We start from the raw sequence: 21430 nt of genomic DNA, 5'->3' as shown, positions 1-21430 counted from the left end.
CAGCTCAAGCTGTGTCCACTGAGGACTTTTTCTGTCTGTGAGGATGCTCCCAAGCACTTTCAAGGAAAACTCCAGGAACACTTTGAAAGCCTCTAATTTGCCTCCGATCAGGGTTGTAAACTCAGATTTTTCCAGGGGTCAGGGAACTGTGGGAAATGGAAGATGTGGAAGACCCCAGGGTAGGTGGGAGTATGGTAGACTGCAAAGTTCACTCTGCATGGAAAGGAGAGCTGATCCTGAGCTTCAGCAGACCTTCGTGGTCCAGCTTCCAGACCCTCCAGCTTTTCAAGAGCAGCCAGCATTCAGATATTCTGAGCAGGCTCCCAATTTAAAGATACAAAAACACTATTTTGGTCAAATAGAACACGGTAGATGGACTCTGCTCCTTGGTTCATTAGTTGATAATTTCTGTGATTGTGTTTCCCGTTGGCCCTATTGATTCACCTTCTTTCTTGAGTGAAAATTTTGGGTGCAGTCAGCAGAAAATCCAATTTGTACTAGTTGAAACAACAAGGTATTTTGTTGGCAGACCTGGAGGTTCACACATAAAGTGAGCATCATGTTGGGTGATCTGGAGACACAGACCCCCATCTCCCTGTGAATATTTTTGCTCTGCCCTGTGTTGGATTCATCCTCAGGCTGGTTTTTAACATGGCTGCAGCAGTTCCAGGCCTCACACCTTTGTATAACAACATCCAGAGCGGAAGAGAAAGTCTCTTTGGGAAGCTCTCTCAGGAGAGCCAACAAGAGCTATTCAAGAAACCCCAATTGCTCCTCATGTCTCGTTGACCTAAACCGGGACATATGTCCTTTAATGAATCAATCAGACAAGAAGGGTGGGATTCCCCTTACACCAGCCACGGTGGAGGTAGGGTGAGTCATAGTTCCCTGAGCCTCACAGACTTTGCATGTACTTGTGTGCATGTATGTTACATGTGTCTATGCATGTGTGCCTACCTGAACAAAATCTGGGTTCTATTAGAAAAGACAAAGGGGTGTGTGGATGCTGGGCAATTAACCAATGAAATCTATAATGTGGTTTATATTTTATGATAAACTGCCTTTTTCCAGGCCTCGTGTTGTGTAGATAACCCAGTGCCCCTTTCTCTCAGTGTCTAAGTTCTAGTAACTGGGGCACTGGATGCTGCTCCCAAATTCTTATATTGTTGCTTCTGTGTCCATAGAGAATGGTGGCAGATAGGCAAATTGAGTTCCTACAATATCTTGGGCATAGGTGGTGGCCCTGGGTTTGACATTCTTACCAACAAACTTAACATTTCTGGATTGATTTTTTTTTTTTTTAATCTATAACACATGGGGAGAATATTAGCCACTTCAGTAGGTTGTCAGGATTTTAAATACAATGTTTGTAACCCAGTTCTTGGTGTATGGTAAGTGTTCAGTGAGTAGTAATTATCATGAGGTTTATACTTTCATTCCTGAAGGTAGCTATTTGAACTCTAAATCTTGATTTGTAGCAATACATTAAGTAGTTTTGGATTGATACTCTTCTCCTTCTCACTTAACCAGAATCTGAAAGGTAGTAAAATGTCTTGCCTTTAAGGTTTAGGAATTAGGGATTGAAATCTGCCATGCTTTTTCACTGAAGACAAGCCATGGCTGATTTAGCCAGTTGAGTTCCCTTGCTCCTCTTGAAGGACAAATATTTTGTTTTTACTTCAGTCGAACTAGGGAGTTGAAGTAAATGCATCATCAGCAATTAGTTGTAAGAGGAGTTAAGCAACAGAATTGAGTTCTTTGTCTCTTCACTTTTTCTTCCCCAGAGGCCAGTTCTGGGAGGTAAATACTGTTCCCCTCACCTTCTTTGTATCTAAAAGGATCCATAAAATTGGATACAAAGATTTAAGATTCAGATTATTCTTAATATTATCAGTAATGACCTCTTACTCTGGTATGTGCTTTGCAGAATACAAAATGCTTTCACATATTATAAACTAGAGTTTTAAGATCTGTGAGATTATAAATTATGTTTTGTACACTATTTCAAATCCCTGTCCCAGTGTCTTGCAAAATAGAGGTTTAACAACTACATGAATGAGTCTCAAATCTACCCCAAGAGATTATTCTGAAAGTTACCATTCTTTCTTTTTTTTAATTTAATTTTATTATGTTATGTTAATCACTATACCTTACATCATTAGTTTTTGATGTAATGTTCCATGATTCATGTTTGCATTTAACACGCAGTGCTCCATTCAATACATGCCCTCTTTAATACCCATCACCAGGCTAACCCATCCCCCCACCCCCCTGCCCTCTAGAACCCTCAGTTTGTTTCTCAGAGTCCATAGTCTCTCATGGTTCGTATCCCCTTCCGATTTCCCCCCTTCATTTTTCCCTTCCTACTATCTTTTTTTTTTTTTTTAAACATATAATGTATTATTTGTTTCAGAGGTACAGATCTGTGATTCATCAGTCTTACACAATTCACAGAGCTCACCATAGCACATACCCTCCCCGATGTCTATCATCCAGCCACCCCATCCCTCCCAATCCCCACCACTCCAGCAACCCTCAGTTTGTTTCCTGAGATTAAGAATTCCTCATATCAGTGAGATCATATGATACATGTCTTTCTCTGACTGACTTATTTCGCTTAGCATAATACCATCTAGTTCCATCCACGTCATTGCAAATGGCAAGATTTCGGGTTTTTTTTTTTTTGATGGTTGCATAATATTCCATTGTATATATATATACCACATCTTTATCTGTTCATCTGTTGATGCACATCTTGGCTCTTTCCATAGTTTGGCTATTGTGGACATTGCTGCTGTACACATCAGGGTGCATGTACCCCTTCAGATCACTACATTTGTTATCTTTGGGGTAAATACCCAGTAGTGCAATTGCTGGGTCATATGGTAGCTCTATTTTCAACTTTTTGAGGACCCTCCATACTGTTTTCCAGAGTGGCTGCACCAGCTTGCATTCCCACCAACAGTGTAGGAGGGTTCCCCTTTCTCTGCATCCTCACCAACATCTGTCATTTCCTGACTTGTTAATTTGAGCCATTCTGACTGGTGTGAGGTGGTATCTCATTGAGGTTTTGATTTGGATTTCCCTGATGCCAAGCGATGTTGAGCACTTTGTGTCTGTTGGCCATTTGGATGTCTTCTTTGCAGAAATGTCTTCATGTCTTCTGCCCATTTCTTGATTGGATTCTTTGTTCTTTGGGTGTTGAGTATGGTAAGTTCTTTATAGATTTGGATACTAGCCCTTTATCTGATATGTCATTTGCAAATATCTTCTCCCATTTTGTCGGTTGTCTCTTGGTTTTGTTGACTGTTTCCTTTGCTGTGCAAAAGCTTTTTATCATGATGAAGTCCCAATAGTTCATTTTTGCCCTTGCTTCCCTTGCCTTTGGCGATGTTTCTGGGAAGAGGTTGCTGCCTGTGTTCTCCTTTAGGATTTTGATGGACTCCTGTCTCCCATTTAGGTCTTTCAACCATTTGGAGTCTATTTTTGTGTGTGGTGTAAGGAAATGGTCCAGTTTCATTCTTCTGCATGTGGCTATCCAATTTTCCCAACACCATTTGTTGAAGAGACGGTCTTTTTTTCCATTGGACATTCTTTCCTGCTTTGTCGAAGATGAGTTGACCATAGAGTTGAGGGTCCATTTCTGGGCTCTCTATTCTGTTCCATTGATCTATGTGTCTGTTTTTGTGCCAGTACCATACTGTCTTGATGATGACAGCTTTGTGATAGAGCTTGAAGTCCGGAATTGTGATGCCACCAGCTTTGTTTTTCTTTTTCAACATTCCTCTGGCTATTCGGGGTCTTTTCTGGTTCCATACAAATTTTAGGATTATTTGTTCCATTTCTTTGAAAAAAGTGGATGGTATTTTGACAGGGATTGCATTAAATGTGTAGATTGCTCTAGGTAGCATTGACATCTTCACAATATTTGGTCTTCCAATCCATGAGCATGGAATGTTTTTCCATTTCTTTGTGTCTTCCTCAATTTCTTTCATGAGTATTTTATAGTTTTCTGAGTACAGATTCTTTGCCTCATTGGTTAGATTTATTCCTAGGTATCTTATGGTTTTGGGTGCAATTGTTAATGGGATTGACTCCTTAATTTCTTCTGCCTTGTTGTTGGTGTATAGGAATGCCACTGACTTCTGTGCATTGATTTTATATCCTGCCACTTTACTGAATTCCTGTATGAGTTCTAGCAGTTTTGGGGTGGAGTCTTTGGGGTTTTCCACATAAATATCATATCATCTGCAAAGAGTGAGAGTTTGACTTCTTCTTTGCAGATTCAGATGCCTTTTATTTCTTGTTGTTGTCTGATTGCTGTGGCTAGGACTTGTAATACTATGTTGAATAGCAGTGGTGATAGTGGACATCCCTGCTGTGTTCCTGACCTTAGGGGGAAAGCTTTCAGTTTTTCCTCACTGAGAATGATCTTCGCTGTAGGTTTTTCATAGATGGCTTTTATGATATTGAGGTATGTACCCTCTATCCCTACACTCTGAAGAGTTTTAATCAAGAAAGGATGCTTTACTTTGTCAAATGCTTTTTCTGCATCTATTGAGAGGATCATATGTTCTTTTTTTTTTTTTTTTTTTAAAGATTTTATTTATTTATTTGAGAGGGAGAGAATGAGAGAGAGCACGAGAGGGAAGAGGGCAGAGGGAGAAGCAGACCCCCTGCCGAGCAGGGAGCCCGATGTGGGACTCGATCCCGGGACTCCAGGATCATGACCTGAGCCGAAGGCAGTCACTTAACCAACTGAGCCACCCAGGCGCCTGAGAGGATCATATGTTCTTGTTCTTTCTTTTATTAATGTATTGTATCACATTGATTGATTTGCGGATATTGAACCAACCTTGCAGCCCAGGGATAAATCCCACTTGGTCGTGGTGAATAATCCTTTCAGTGTACTGTTGGATCCTTTTGGCTAGCATTTTGGTGAGAATTTTTGCATCCATGTTCATCAGGGATATTGGTCTGCAATTCTCCTTTTTGATGGGATCTCTTTGTCTGATTTTGGGATCAAGGTAATGCTGGCCTCATAAAATGAGTTTGGAAGTTTTCCTTCCATTTCTATTTTTTGGGAACAGTTTCAGAAGAATAGGTATTAATTCTTTAAATGTTTGGTAGAATTCCCCTGGGAAGCCATCTGGCCCTGGGCTCTTGTTTGTTGGGAGATTTTTTATTACTGCTTCAATTTCCTTGCTGATTATGGGTCTGTTCAGGTTTTCTGTTTCTTCCTGGTTCAGGTTTGGTAGTTGATACATCTCTGGGAATGCATCCATTTCTTCCAGATTACCTAATTTGCTGGCATATAATTGTTCATAATAAATTCTTAAAATTGTTTGTATTCCTTTGGTGTTGGTTGTGATCTCTCCTCTTTCATGATTTTATTTGGGTCATTTCTCCTTTCTTTTTGATAAGTCTGGCCAGGGACTTATCAATTTTATTAATTCTTTCAAAGAACCACCTCCTAGTTTCGTTGATCTGTTCTACTGTTCTTTTGGTTTCTCTTTCATTGATTTCTGCTCTGATCTTTATTATTTCTCTTCTCCTGCTGGGTTTAGGCTTTATTTGCTGTTCTTTCTCCAGTTCCTTTAGGTGTAAGGTTAGGTTGTGTATTTGAGACCTTTCTTGTTTCTTGAGAAAGGCTTGTATTGCTATATACTTTCCTCTTAGAACTGCCTTTGCTGCATCGCAAAGATTTGAATAGTTGTGTTTTCATTTTCATTGGTTTCCATGTATTTTTTAAATTCTTCTTTAATTTCCTGGTTGACCCATTCATTCTTCAGTAGGATGCTCTTTAGCCTCCATGTATTTGAGTTCTTTCTGACTTTCTTCTTGTGACTGAGTTCTAGTTTCAAAGCACTGTGGTCTGAAAATATGCAGGGAATGATCCCAATCTTTTGGTACCAGTTGAGACCTGATTTGTGACCTAGGATGTGATCTAGGATGTGATCTATTCTGGAGAATGTTCCTTGGGCACTAGAGAAGAATGTGTGTTCTATTGCTTTGGGATGGAATGTTCTGAATATGTCTGTGAAGTCCATTTAGTCCAATGTGTCATATAAAGTCTTTATTTCCTTGTTGATCTTTTGATTAGACAATCTGTCCATTTCAGTGAGGGGGGTGTTAAAGTCCCCCACTATTATTGTATTGTTGTCAATGTGTTTCTTTGCTTTTTTTTATTAATTGGCTTATATAATTGGCTGCTCCCATGTTAGGGGCATAGATATTTACAATTGTTAGATATTCTTGTTGGATAGACCCTTTAAGTATGATATAGTGTCCTTCCTCATCTCTTATTACAGTCTTTGGCTTAAAATCTAATTTTTGTGATATAAGGAGTGCCACCCCAGCTTTCTTTTGGTGTCCATTAGCATGGTAAATGGTTTTCCACCCCCTCACTTTAAATCTGGAGGTGTCTTTGGGTCTAAAATGAGTGTCTTGCAGACAGCATATCAATGCGTCTTGTTTTTTGTCCAATCTGATAGCTTGTGTCTTTTGATTGGGGTATTTAGCCCATTTACATTTAGGATAACTATTGAAAGATATGAATTTAGTGCCTTTGTATTGCCTGTAAGTTACTGTATATTGTCTCTGTTCCTTTCTGGTCTATAATACTTTTAAGCTCTCTCTTTGCTTAGAGGACCCCTTTCAATATTTCTTGTAGGGCTGATTTCGTGTTTGCAAATTCTTTTAGGTTTTGTTTGTCCTGGAAGCTTTTTATCTCCTATTTTCTTTTCTTTTTTTTTTTTTTTAAGATTTTATTTATTTATTTTTTAGAGAGCGAGCTAGAGAGAAACCGCATGAGAGGGGAGAGGGTCAGAGGGAGAAGCAGGCTCCCCGCTGAGCCGGGAGCCCAATGTGGGACTCAATCCCAGGACCCTGGGATCATGACCCGAGCCGAAGGCAGACGCTTAACCATCTGAGCCACCCAGGCGCCCTCTCCTTCTATTTTCAATGACAGCCTAGCTGGATATAGTATTCTTGGCTGCATATTTTTCTCATTTAGTGCTCTGAATATAGCATGCCAGTCCTTTCTGGCCTGCCAGGTCTCTGTGGATAGGTCTGCTGCCAATCTAATATTTTTACCATTGTAGTTTGCAGACCTCTTGTCCCGAGCTGGTTTCAGGATTTTTTCTTTGTCCCTGAGACTCGTAAGTTTTACTATTAGATGTTGGGGTGTTGACCTATTTTTATTGATTTTTGAGGGGTGTTCTCTGTGCTTCCTGGATTTTGATGCCTGTCTCCTTCCCCAAATTAGGGAAGTTCTCTGCTATAATTTGCCCCAATATACCTTCTGCCCCTCTCCTTCTTCTTCTGGGATCCCAATTATTCTAATATTGTTTCATCTTATGTTATCACTTATCTCTCGAATTCTGCCCTCGTGATCCAGTAGTTGTTTCTCTTTTTCTCAGCTTCTTTATTTTCTATCATTTGGTCTTCTATATCACTAATTCTCTCTTCTGCCTCATTTATCTTAGCAGTTAGAGCCTCCATTTTTGATTGCACTTCATTAATAGCCTTTATTTCGATTTTTAGTTCCTTTATTTCTCCAGAAAGGGTTTCTCTAGTATCTTCCATGCTTTTTTCAAGCCCAGCTAGTATCTTTATAATCATCATTCTGAACTCTAGTTCTGACATCTTACTAATGTCCATATTGATTAGGTCCCTGGCAGTCGGTACTGACTCTTGTTCATTTTTCTGAGGTGAGTTTTTCTGTCTTGTCATTTTGTCCAGAGAACAGATGAATGAGAGAACAAAATGCTAACAGGGTAACAATGACCCCAGAAAAATATGTACTAAACAAATCAGAAGAGACCTTCCAGAAAGTGGTCGCTTTTCTGTTCAGAGAGTTGCTGCTACTCTTTTCTTCAATCTCCTATTGAGTTTGTAGGTGTTCAGAATGGTTTGATACCTATCTAGCTGCATTCCTGGGACCAGATAAAATTTAGGTCTCCTACTCTTCCACCATCTTTCTCCCCCTCCCCATTATTTCTTTTACTAGAAGAAATGTATCAGATTTCATGACTTGCTTAAGGTCAGCCAAGTAGTAAGTGGTGGAAACAGAACTCTAACATGGTGGCCTCTTCTTTCTTTCTGGTACATACTTTAGGGTGGGGAGGAGAGATAGGTTTTTTGAAAAGTAAGCTGGTTTGTGATTATAAAAATTAGGTTCTTTTCCAACCTATGGGAGAAGGCCCTGAGAAAATGTGGTTATTGTAAGAAATTCAGGGATACACACACACATGCACATGCACACACACACACCAATAATTATCAGAAAATGGGCAGAGAAGGTTGCAAGAGGACCCAGTCCCCTTTACATAGTTGAGGCTCCTAGAGTAATGAAATCCCCAAAGCACCCAGAACCTGGTGGTGGTTTAGATCTGACCATCTCGAACTCTTGATGGTGAGAGACCAGTACTAGATTTTGTTCCCTCAATCTGTTTTGGACTAATATGTGTTTAAAAAAACAAAACAAATCTCCCTTCCCAAAACACACCCAGTGAAAATAGAATACTCTTAATTTCCACACTTGTTTCATGGAAGACCGGTAACAAAGTGTTGACATTCCCTCACAGTCTATAGACCATATTTTGACTAGCATTGGTTTAGATTTTTAACACATTAAAAAAACTACAGTTGAAAAAATTGTATTCACGATATTTTAGTACAGTATTTGTAAATCAATCCACAGTGTGTTCTAGGTGGTGAGGACCAATAGTATTGGGACATACGTTTAAACATGTGTGGTGAACACATTCTTTGTTCAATGCTGTCAGTGGATTTCTGAGACCTACTACATAACCTCATTTAGAGACAGCATCCAAAGTCTATACTTAAGGCACTTTCTTGAGGCACAGATCACACACTTATGTCCTAATGTTTTTCTTATGTGCTACTTTTGTGATAAAACATGACTTAGGTAATAGCTCTAAAGAATTTATATTAACTGTTTGAATCCCCCTCCCCCATTCAGTCAGTATTGAAAGGACAACTGTTGTCTTGTGGGAGAATAAAAAATTTGACATTAAAAATTGAAGTCCTTATACTTGAAATCTTTGATAACTATGTCTCCACATAGACATTGAAGGATTTGGGTGAAAGTTGGCTAATTCCACTATGTTTGTGGAATCTCCATCTCCCCTGGGACTTTAGTGTCTTCCAAAGGCTCACTGTCTGTTCCCAGACCCCAGGTTTTCTATGAGAAAAAGCAGTTCCTTGTTTATTCACTCCATAACTTCCAGTGTGCCAGGCAGGGTGGTGAACAGTGGCTTCTACTCTCAGGAAGCTCAGGAGGAAGCAAGTGGAGGATTTGAGTCAGTTCAACAGAGTTCCAGGAGTGGGAGTTGGGAACAGACCTAGTGTTCACCCCAAGGCCCTCCCCTGCCATGAGGTGTGTGGAACTGGCGGCTGGACGCCCTCACATACCTGACCCTGAATGAGCTCTTCTGACCCTTGGGCCTGGGCCCGGGTGGTCTTTTATTTAACATAAGAACTGGGCTTCGTGCACAGAAGTGATAATAGGTAGTTAAATGCCTTAAGAACTTGGTCCAGATTTCCAGGCAGAGCAGAACGTGAGGCTGTAAGCTGGCTTTCTTGGCAAGAAGCAGCGACACAGAGCATCTGAAGATGACGAGGCTGGCTGGCAGCCCCTAGGCGCAGGGACCATTTTTGTTCCTGAGATTAGGAAACACTTTCATTTTTGTGAGTTGAGGTATAGACCATTCTCCATGGGGAAAATGGGCTCCCCCCCCCCCCCCCCCGCCCCAGTGACGTCTGCAACCAGGTACAGTGTTTGCACTTCTCACACATGGGGGAAATTCCCCTAGACCCATGCTTCTCAAAATGAATGAACATGTGAATTACCAGGATATCTTGCTGAAATGCAAATTAGGTTCAGTTGGTCTGGAGCTGTGCCCGAGATTCTGTGTTTGCAACAAGCTCCCTCCTGGGTGAGGCTGAGGCCACTGCTCTGCGGTATTGCTGGTCTGTGGGCAGAGCTTTTAGGAGCAGGGGCCTGGTGGCCTGGAAGCATGGGAACTGGCCTCACCTGCTTTTGTGGAAGATACTGATTTCTGTTTCATCCCCACTTGTGTATTCCGCTCAACACAATGTCTACAGTGGCGTTTCCTTTTCTCAAGGGTCTTATGTAATATGAGAGAGTTGTATGTATTGGTTGATGTGTTTAATCATTTTTAAAAAAAATCTTTGCTGTGCTTTTAAGTACATTTTCAGGGCAAAATGCTAGCTGTCAGGCACAATCAAGTTCTGCTCACTCCCACATCATTACAAAGCATTGCTTTGACCCACATATCTTGTGTGTCTCGCATATGGTGGGGGCAGTCCAACATAGTAAATCCTAATGCAGAGAGCTTGGCAATCCAGTCACAGACTGACAGACTCACATGTTATGTTCAGTGATTTGATTCTCCAGCAGCCTCTTAACTGTGGATGCATTAGAGAGTAAATCTGTAAAAGGAACTAAATCCATTGATTATATCGTGGGCATCAGATACAGCTCGTCATTTGATCTTCCAGGGTTAAAAACAATTAGAGAAATCTGAAAACAAATTCCATTTTGATGTTTTGTCCCTTTTGAGCTACATTAGATGGTTTCAGTAAAGGAAGTAAAGGCTCAAAGTTTATTCAAAATTAAACTCAATGTGATTTCAGGAGAATCGGGGCTTCATATCACAATATGTGTTTATATGCCCCCATCCTTTATTCAGTGCAGTACATCCCAGGCCAGTGAGTGGCTTTTTCATCAACTGTCTGAGCTGATGTTAGTAGTTTCTAATGAAAAGATAATCATGTAACATAGATCAAACTCCTCTTCCGAAAATATTTTTAGTGGATTGGAGGAGTGGCTCACTTAGTGTCTCTAATTTCTTCATTTACTTTTATATGTCACATTCTACCCCTAAAATATTCCATGGGTCTGTCAGCAACTTTGATTGAAGCAGAAATTAATCTTATCAAATATCTTGATGAAGGCTTGGAAGAGTCCTTGCTATTAACAGGGTTTTGTAGTAATGGTATTCATCTTAATCAGATTTGGCTGACAAATCTCTCACAGAATTTTAGAAGGAAAAATAATCTAACCGACTCATTTTACCCATGTGAAACAGCTGGGGAGTTTGCCTAAGGTCACCTGGGCCTATCCCAGTCTGTCATCCCCCCACCCCCACCATCTCCACATCCTTTAAGGATGTGATGCCCTGGCTTTGAGGCCCAAAGCTGCAGGTTTTCCACCTTTCCCAGTGGGGGGCAGGGTGTTCCGTCTAACACCATTCACTGTAGTCCCATAGCATCCAGATTGGGCCTTCTAGCTGAGTTGCAGTGCACTCACTAGTCTCTGGGGAGACAAAATAGTGTGGTAGGAGCCCTGATTCTATAGCCAGGTGGCCTGGGTCAAATGCTACAGCTTGTGTGACTTTGGGCAGGCCACCGAGGCTCGGTGCTTCTGTTTCTTTAGATGTATTGGGGACCTTCCTCATAGGATCGTTATGAAGACTGAGTGAGTGAATACCTGTGGAGCAATTACGGCAAACATTCAGGTGCACTGTATGTGGAATTATATGTGGGTTTGTGAATGGTGGTTCTCCACTAGGTATTGAGTTGTTAAATCAGTGTTCTGAATCATAAATAGCTTTAGAAAAGTTAAATGGCCCATAACAGAATAAAATAGAACATATTAGAATACACTGCATCTATGCAGGGTGTTGTTTGGTGTCTCTTTGGCTCTCTTTTTAGTGTTCCTTTGGCTGTGTGTGTGTGTGTGTGTGTGTGTAATGGTTCACAGGGTAAAAATGTATTTCTCACTGTGGATTGTAGTTAAGAGTTTAGAAGTCTCTGCTCCAGGGACTGGAGTGAGCTAATCCATTTCTCTAAATGCAGACCTATGGGGTGAATGGGGCACATTTTAGACATGAATGTACAAGATGAGCTCTGGCTGAAACTTAAATGTGCTTCTTTTGCAGAGGGAGACCAAAGGGCAGTTTCTTATTGACCACATCTGCAACTACTACAGCTTGCTGGAGAAGGACTATTTTGGCATTCGTTATGTGGACCCAGAGAAGCAGCGGGTAAGAGCCAACCTCTGTCTGGATCCATTTGGGGGAGTGGCTCACACTGTGGGTGACCAAAGAGGTTCCTATCAGACCAATCAAGATGTATTCTTGTTCTCATGGTCATTGACCACTTGAAAATGACTGGCCCAGGGTGTGTGTGTGTGTGTGTGTGTGTGCGTGCGTGTGTATGTTTGTAAGAGTTTGGCACTGTTCCCACTGGACTGGGTAGGGCAGGAGAAGGGAAAATTTACCTGAGACCTTTCCAGAAAGCTGCTCCCACTCAGTTCCTGTGTCTTTGAGAAGCTTTGACAAACAGTGGGCTCAAACAGTGACTACATAAAATCTCATTGTGGAGAAAATCCACCTCTCACTATAAAACTATTGGTAGAAAGGGGAACAGGAGAGACTGCTTAATAGGTACAAAGTTTTCTTCTCAGGTCATGAAAATGTTTGGAACTTGATATAGGTGGTGCTTATATGACATTGTGAATGTCTTAAATACCAATTGTACACTTTAAAATGGTTAATTTTCTTATGTGAATTTCATTTCAATTAAAAAAAAAAAGCTCTTGGCAGATGAAGGGTTAGGATAGTTTGAAAGCTGCTCTTTGAACACTGGTAAATTTGACAGCCCCCATTATATCCTTGTTCCTGGATATACCTGCCCTTGTTGGTATCTGTTGATTTTTGTAAGAGTGAGCAGAGGAGTCTTGCCTTTTGAGTTGGGTACTGTACCAGCATATATATATATGTATGTATATGTGTGTGTATGTGTGTGTATGTGTGTGTATATGTGTGTGTATGTGTGTGTGTACGTATATGTATATATATATATATTCATGACATATGTTGGATTCAGTGATATATGTCCCTCACATCTAAAGGTCCCAGGAATCTCCATCCCAGCTCCCACCACCTGGGGTTTCCCATTCCTGTAACCCTGCTGTGGGTCCCAACTATGGATTAGGATGCCCTGTACCTGCTCTGATCTCTCCTTATTAGCCTTTCCCATGGCCAAGCAGGGCAGTGTGTGTGTGAAAGGGTCAGCTGTGGGTGGTCTGGGATGGGGGGGACAAGTCCACTCTGCCTTCTTTAATTTGTCTTCCTCCTGTTGGTGTCCCTGGTCATCTTTCTCTCCCCTCTTCCCTCTCCACAGTTCCACTTGGTTCTTAGTTTCATATTTACTAATCCAATACAATGAGGAGAGGCTTACCGAGTGTATTCTTGTAAAGGAGCAGGCTGTTTAAGGAACAGATTAGATTTTGTTCTGAAAGCTGGGGAATCGTACTTAGCTTTTAGAGTCCAGTAGGACCTAATCTTCTCTAAACACATACCATGTGGTGGCTCAGAAAGAGATTTTGCTTTCCTATAGCACTTGCAGGAACTCTCTAATGGGCCAAACATTTACCTGAGTGAGAGGGAGGTAGCAGGATACTAGTGAGGATGTAGGACTGACATGAGGTCACAGAGGGGATTCATGTGACATTTTCTACTGTTAACAGTTGTTCCCAGACCTGGCCCTGCAATAAAATCACCTCAGGGGCTTACTAACAATGCTGAGCGTAGACCCTCTTCTGGACCTCCTGAATCAGAATCCTTGGGGCTAGGACCAGGAACATGTATTTTAGCACATCCTGATTCTACTTTTGATGCAGCCATCCCAGCTTTGGTCTTCAGGCTGATGTTGGGGACCATGGCATAAAGATATTCATAGATACAGCTTCTTGTGGCTTATGAAGATATTACCCTTTTTTTGGAGAGAGAAACAGGTTCATAGATATCTGCCCAAGGTCTCACAGCTAGTAAGTGATGGAGGGAGTATTGAGTTCCCTGTGGGTCAAACAGACTCTGTTAGATGACTAATATAGTCAACTAACCACCACTGAATATAGATTCTTTTTGTGCAAAATCCCATCCTAAACTCTAAACAAGCAACCTTCAGAAGTAATTCTAGCTACCATTAGTTGAGCATCTGTCATATGCCAGGAATTCTGTCATGGTCTCTAGTCTTCTCTACAACACTGTAAGGAAGGGGAAAACCGAGGTACAGAGGGTCAGTGGCTTGTCTAAGGCTACATGGCTAGTAATTAATGGTGGAAGGATGATATCTGAACCCACATTCTTTCCACCCATCTCCCAAGTGAAAATTTGAAACCTAACCTAGACCAGGGATTTGTAGACCTTTTCCATAAAGGACCAGATAAAAAATATTTTCACTTTGTGACCCATACAACCTCTGTCATAATTTTTCAATTATTTTATTCTAGTGGAAAGCGGCCATAGACTATACCTAAATTAATGGACGTAGCTGTGTTCTAATAAAACTTTTTTTCCAATGAAAGTATTTTATAAATAGGCAACGAGCCATAGTTTGCTGACCCTTAGCCTAGATAATATCTGGAAACCACTTTAATGCATAAGCTGTTTTTATTTCTTTTGACTCATTGGGAAGATAACCTATTAAGAGAAGTCTTTAGAATTGGAATCAGATGTTGGTATGAACTCGTGGTTTTTCAAAAAATTTAGACATAGACACTGAAATATAGACGTGCATGTGTGCATGTGGGCTAGTATGTGTACGTATATAGTTCCCGGTTCTGTTTTCTGAGATGGCCTAGAATCAATGACCCTACAGTAGCAGTGAGCACACCTACCCCCTAGATCTTGGTTTCTAAATATCCTTTCCTAATAAAAGGAACAAGGGCTCCTTGAAAACATGTCTGATTCTAGGGCAGAGTCAGGGACATCACAAGATGAGCCTGGAGCATGTTGTCATGCCAGAAAGTAAGGAACCGCTCAGAAGATAAAAGGTCACTAGAATGACACAGAACCAACCTGAAAGAACTGCTAGTGGCCAAAAATGGAAAATTAGAGGGACAAAAAAGAAATAACAATAGCATTGGATTATAGTCCATAAAGTGAAATATCCATGAGCCATATGGATATAAGTAATTGAATAAATAAATAAAAGGGGGAGAAGAGAGAGCTCTTCCTTACAGATGAATTCCAGTTAAGTGTAGAAGGAATGAGAGATGATTGTACACAATGATTGTGATGAATGCTAAAATTAGTGGACAGAAGTTTGAGGAGAAACAAGATATCTGTATAGTCTCAAAGTACTCCTCCCCGCCCCCCATATCTTTTGATTACAAAGAGAGAAAGACTAACTTTATAGTGGCGAAACCTGGCAGGCACCACTTTAACCAAGCCATCAAGGTTATCACCAGGGAGAAGACATTCCAATATCATGTACCCCCTGATGATCCTGCACTGAAGAGGGCACGTCGTCCCTGTGGTATTCTTCCCAATAATGCTGCACTTCATTCAAATCTTGAGGAAATGTAGGAGAGCCTGAAGTGAGAGACATTCTCCAAAACAACTTAACTATATTCTTCAAAAGTACTGAAGTCCTGAAAGACAAGGAAAGACTGTGGAACTCTCATAGATTAGAGAGACACATCAACTAAGGCCATGTGGGATTCTGGATTGGATTCTGGAACAGAGAAAAGTCTGACAGTGGGAAAACTGGTACACTCCAGATTAAGTCTGTAATTCAGTTAATAACATTGTGTTAGTATTAGTTTCTTAATTTCAATAATTGTACTGTGGTTACGGAAGATGCTAACATTAAGGGGAGAGGGTGGTTATATTTATACCTTAGTCATCTGTCTAAAATTATTTAAGTTAAAAAGAAGTGTTTAGGTTGATGTGCTTCATTGTTCTTTATATTTTGACTTGGTTGAGCTTAATTTTTAATATCTAGATTTGGGTAGTAGATTAGTGGAAGAAATGTGGGCCTCACTCAAAACGGTCTTATCTGATGTATCCACTAAATTGCTTACAGGGTTGCTTGAATCATTTTCCACACTGCATCATAGCCTTTTCTAGACTTTTGATTCTGAGGATTCAGTGGGAGTGTAGCTTTCACTTGGGTTGCAGAGTAGTTACTACACGAAACCGCATGGACTTTGTACTCAAAAAGATGTGCATTAAATCCCACCTCTGCTGGTCAGTAAGCTGTGTGATCTTGACCAAGTTATTGAGCCTTTCTGAGTACCTGTCCTGATGGTTAAAACAGATAACGGTACCTACCTGTAGGGTTGATATGGGAATTCAAGATAAAGTTTAACAAACGGTATATACCGAGTACATGCTATGTTATTTTTATTGTGAGTCTTATAATTATTATGCATTGGTTTGGTCTAGGTGAGGCAATCATATGAAGAAATTCAACCATGGTTAGGAAGTCTAAAATCTAGAAATGTTCAAAACTGCTTTTAAAGGCAGGATGGCCATTGTTATGATCTTTGGGGAGACAGGTGTGAGCCTTGGGTAATTAGAAGAATGGGCTCAGAGGCACAAAGACGTGCTAATATGGGAGTTTTAAGCAGAGATGAATTGACCAGCATTGGTAGTTTTACCAGGTCGTGTACTTTTTCTCAGTGGAAACTAAAACTGATGGATTATTTGGATAGAGAGCTAATCAACAGAAAATTTAGTTAGAAAAGCTGAAGTGGAACTTACCTTTGCTGTGGGAGTTGGTGGTTTGCCTACAACTTTTCACAACTTGACTTGCAGAAAACCATTGTGGAATATTAAATATTTAGCACAATTACATTTGGAACAGCATATGTTTGACAAGATGTCTCATGCCCCATATGCTCTGAGAGTGATGAGGACTGAGTTAGTAAATGATGACGATCTTTTGTTATTTTAGTGGCAAGGGTTCAGAATATCCATTAGTTTTAAAATTTGATGTAGGGAGGGGCAGATTGAACACTGGTCAGTAAAAATCCCCTCGAGTTTCTACCATATTCTTTTTTTTTTTTAACACTGAAAAATGTTTTATTGCTTTGAGTTGGCTGAAACAAAGTGGGAGAGATATAAAATGTGAAAATATTCTTAGTAACACAAAGATACACATACTGTCTTATATTAGTGTGTAATATTAAGTGTCAAATATGTTACATTTTGAAGCAAAATTAAAACTATCAGTGTAATTATAAAAATAAATCCACCTTTGGAAATGGAAGGAATTAAACTATTTCCTGTGCTCCTTCTAAGTACAGGCAGCACTTTTCTCATTTTAAAATATTTCTTTACCTGGTGTAGTTATAATATTATTCCAGTTTTATTAAATGGGCTAAATGTATTGCTTTTCAAAATTCTTCGAATGTTTTCCTTACTCTATATAGTTTATACAGAACCTAAATGTATTCTGATAGACCTCTATGAGCATCTGCAGGTGAACAATTCTTTAAAGCCTGCAGCTCTAACAGTCAGAAGTAGCTAGAGAAACAGTTCAGTTAGTCAGAATGAACCATTCCAGTCCTGAAATTGTCAATCATTTAGTTATGGATTATATTGCCTGTATGTTTTTCCTTTTCCTAAGTAAAGAGGCTAGTTATTTTCTTGCTGTGGGCCCCCTGGATTTCCCTAAACAACTATCTTTTGACATGAAGAATATTTTCGTAAATTATCTCAGCAGGACCTGCTCCCCCGACCAGTTTTTCGAGCACCAAAGGCCATGTTGTGAACGTTGGGAGAAGGTCAGGATAGGACCACAAGGTGTATACTGTTGGATATAGATTTTTCCCCAGTTCAGATAGGATGGGGTTACCACCACACAGTCACTGCATCCCTTCTGTGAGCATACAACTTCACAATGTTGAGCTCTTCCTTTCCAGGCACTAAGGCAGAGACCTGATCTGTTCCAAGAGTGGGGAAAGCAGTGGTCACATCAGCCCAAAGCTTTCTCCTGTCCGACTCCTTGATGGCTGTGTTGGACTTGACCTGAATGGCCTTGGCAAACGTGTCTGCTGGAGTGGCCTGGGGAGAGGAAGGAGAGCACAGGAGCCGGGGCTGTCAGGGAAACAAGAATGCGGAGTCTTCCCGACCTGCAGCCCTGGGGGCAGCCATGCTGGGGCCCAGCTGGAAAAGGGGCCCAGCTGGAGACCTGGGCCGCTCGGCTTCGTGCGAGTTTCTACCATATTCTTAAGAACTCATATAATCTTCGTGCCTGAGATTAGGGAAAGGCTGGGTAGTATTCCTCTCATTTTACTGAAAGAGAAAGCTCGGACTATAAGTTTAGAAGTCTCAGAAGGGATAATTCCAGAAGATAAAGGTAATACTTGCTTAAGTCCAGGTATTTTTTCTTAAATGTAACATATTCTTTCCACTGCTTCTCAGATGTTTGGGTAACTTCTCTTTGGGAAGATGAGGTTTTGGAATAATGAGCTGGATTTCATAATTCTATTTTATTTATTTTTAAGTTTATTTATTTTTGTTTTTTAGTAATTTCTACCCAATGTGGGGATCGAACTCACAACCCTGAGATCAAGAAGCCTACACTCTTCTGACTGAGCTAGCCAGGCACCTCTCCTAATTCTGTTTTCTATGATGGTTTAGGATGTCCACTCTCCTGGATTTCCCTTCTGCCTTTTCCCCTTTCCAAAACCCAGCTAAGGGGAAGTCACCCCCTGTGCCTTAGAAGTGAGGAGGTACTCTCCCCACCCTCAAACCCCCAGACAGCCCAGTTAGAGGAGGAATTATATCAGGACTATATTGTAGGTGTCTGCAGGCAGATTGGACCCAGTGCTTTTGATTTTAACTTCCCTATTTCTAAGCATCTATTTAACCTACCTACATCAGTATCATTGACTTTTCTAACTTAAGGACCATCTGACTCCTACCCAAAGACAAATTCGCTTTGGAAATCATCCCCTCTGTGGCAATCGCCTCAAACACCCTTGTGTTTGGGCATTGTATGTCATGTGGCCACTGGACCACTTTCTGAGAGTCTGACCTGGAAAATCATAAATGCAAGGACATGCTGAACCCTGATGCCTCCTTTCCCCAGATAGAATTACAGCCCTGGGTTTTATGTTGGTAGCCAGAAAGAACTAGTGAACCTATCAGTGAGTTTTATTAATAATGGGAAAAGACCTTTTCTATGTTAGAGCAGTTTGCTTTTTCTAGAGGTACCTTTGGGGAGGACATGGAATGGAATAAAAAAGAATCACAATGATTTTAGGTTTCACTCTGGGGCTGGTGTCAGGAAGCCAGAAAGCATTATGTCCCACCAGCTGCTCCTGCCTTTGAAAGGCTGCTTCCTGCTCTTGGGGACAATTGCTTCACAGATGCTGTACCTAAGATCAAGAGTGGTACCTAAGATTTAGGACAGCCCTACACTGGAGAGAAGGATTGTACTGCTTCTTTAGGTCACTGGTCATGAGTTTGTCTGCTTAATGAGTCCACTTTTGTTTTTAAAGTTCCAGGGGTATTAAAAATCAAGACTACTTGGATGCCTGTTTGGGGAGGAGGTATGGACAAGTAACTTGGCTTTATGGGAAAGGACTTAGAGTACTCAAATTACAAGGAACACAACAGTATCTTAACAGCTTTAACACTGGATATTTTGTGGTTCAATTGTGGCCCAAGGTATTAACTTGACAGATTTGGGGAAATTGTCATATTCCTTCAGCAGAAAGCAGAACTTGGTGTTTAACTAAAATGATTGCTCATAATTGGCTCTGTCTAGACCTGATTTCCTTTCCTTGGAAGGGATGAGGATGCCTGATAATGACAGGGTGCAATCTTTAAGTCACTTGGGTAACTGGGATGTCCTAATTTTAGTGGAGGGAGGAGCAAGCACATGAACTGGTTATCTTGTTTGGGCCAATAGACAGACATAGGAATAAGTGTGGTGAAAAATGCCATTTTATCCTTATTTGAGTTAGGGAAAAAGCAGGAAGATATCAAGGGTAAGACAGTCTTCCTCCTTGGTGGTAGCAAGCTCCTGGGCTTGGTTCAGATGAGGGCAGGAATTACTTAGATTGATAAGGTTTAAGTTCCATGATTAGACAGAGAAGCACTCACTGGAGGCTTCCAGCAGGCAAGGACATCAGAGCTGACAGGAGATCAGGTTTGGAAGTGTCAAAGAGCTCTAGAGACAAGCTGAGAAGAAGACTAGAATGTAAAGATGATGTATAACTTGGAGACATAAAAGCAGTATTGATAAGGATTGACAGAGCAGACTTTTCTTTTTCATGCATGCTCAAGCAAATGTCGTTTAAAGGTTCAATTGTAACTGTGTTCTATCCATGGAGAGTGATAATGAGGAGTGTCTTAGTCAGCTTGGGCTGCTATAGGAAAACACCTGCTTATGCAGGACACTTAATTCTCACAGTTCTAGAAGCTGGGAAGTTCAAGTTCAAGATGCCGACAGAGTTGGTTCCTGGTGAGAACTCTCTTCCGGGCTTGCAGAGGGCTGCCTTCTCCCTGTGTCCATACATGGTGGGGGGAGAGGGAGAGCATGTGGGTGCTCTGGTCTCTCTTCCTTATCTTATAAGGACACTAATCCCATCATGGGGTTCCACCCTCATGACTTCTTCTAAACCGTATTACCTTCAAAGGTCCCACTTCCAAATACTATCACATTGTGGGGCAGGGCTTCAACATGTGAATTTGGTGGGTGCTGGGGACAAACATTCAGTTCATAAGGAGTAAGAGTTCTAGTTATATATTGCTGTGTAACAAATTTCCTCAAACACTCCGGGGCTTAAAGGAACACAATTTTATCATATGCCAGGATTTTTTGGCTCAGATACTCGAGCAGGGCTCAGCGAGGGGATTCTTCTGTTCCACGTGGTGTTGACTGGGCTCCCTCAGTGGTATTCAGCTAGTGGCTGGTCTATTTTGGGGGTGGGGGCGGTGCTCAGAGGGTCCCAGAGGTTTTCATTCATATGCCTGGAACCTTGATGAGACGGCTGGAAGATGGGTCTTGGGGGCCCCCTCGCTCAGCCTGTGGTTTCAGGACCTCTCCACATGGCCTGTCCAGCTGGGTGTTTGGGCTTCATACAGGGCCTCTTTGGGCTCCAAGTACAGGTGGAACCACTTACCAAATGAACTGTACAAAAAGGGTTTTGGGGAGAAGCGGTAAGTTTCGGATATGTTGAGTTTGGGATACCTATGAGATGTTGAGGTAGAGATGTTCAGTCTATGGCTGGGAAAATGCATCTGAAGCTTAAGGAAGAGGCTTAGGCCACAGATGGAGATTTTGGAGCCCATGAGGTTTTCACAACCATAAAGCCCTGAGCATAGACTGCAGAGCTGAGGGAAAGAATCTAAAATAAGAGCAGAAACTGAAAGCTAAAGAATATCCTTTTTTTAAAAAAAAAAAAAAGATGTCCAGAAGGTGAAACCAGCACAGGAAAATGACCAGGAACATACAGAGCAGAAAGAAAAGAATGAGGCGAGAGAGACCTTCTGGAAGCAAGGGTAGCATAGACTTAATGTAAGGAGAGTGTCAAACATCAAGAAGGAAGGAGTATGAAGGACGTTATTGCTCA

The 21430-nt window shown here is 41.1% G+C and overlaps 1 protein-coding gene across 3 annotated transcripts in view; it reads left to right on the top strand.

Annotated features, from left to right (window-relative positions):
• Positions 1 to 21430, top strand: part of FRMD3 (FERM domain containing 3) — a 302714-nt gene that overhangs the window by 137210 nt on the left and 144074 nt on the right. For all 3 annotated transcript variants that reach the window (XM_035024381.1, XM_035024379.1, XM_035024380.1), the window contains one exon: positions 11991 to 12095. In XM_035024381.1, coding sequence (XP_034880272.1) covers positions 11991 to 12095 — 105 coding nt within the window. The remainder of the gene's footprint in view (positions 1 to 11990; positions 12096 to 21430) is intronic.

The sequence above is a fragment of the Mirounga leonina genome, unplaced genomic scaffold (assembly GCF_011800145.1).
Source record: "Mirounga leonina isolate KUSES-001 unplaced genomic scaffold, KU_Mleo_1.0 Mir_179, whole genome shotgun sequence".
Classification (NCBI taxonomy): Eukaryota; Metazoa; Chordata; class Mammalia; order Carnivora; family Phocidae; genus Mirounga; species Mirounga leonina.
Note: the sequence above shows the minus strand (reverse complement) of the source record. Positions and strands in the feature narration are given on the sequence as shown.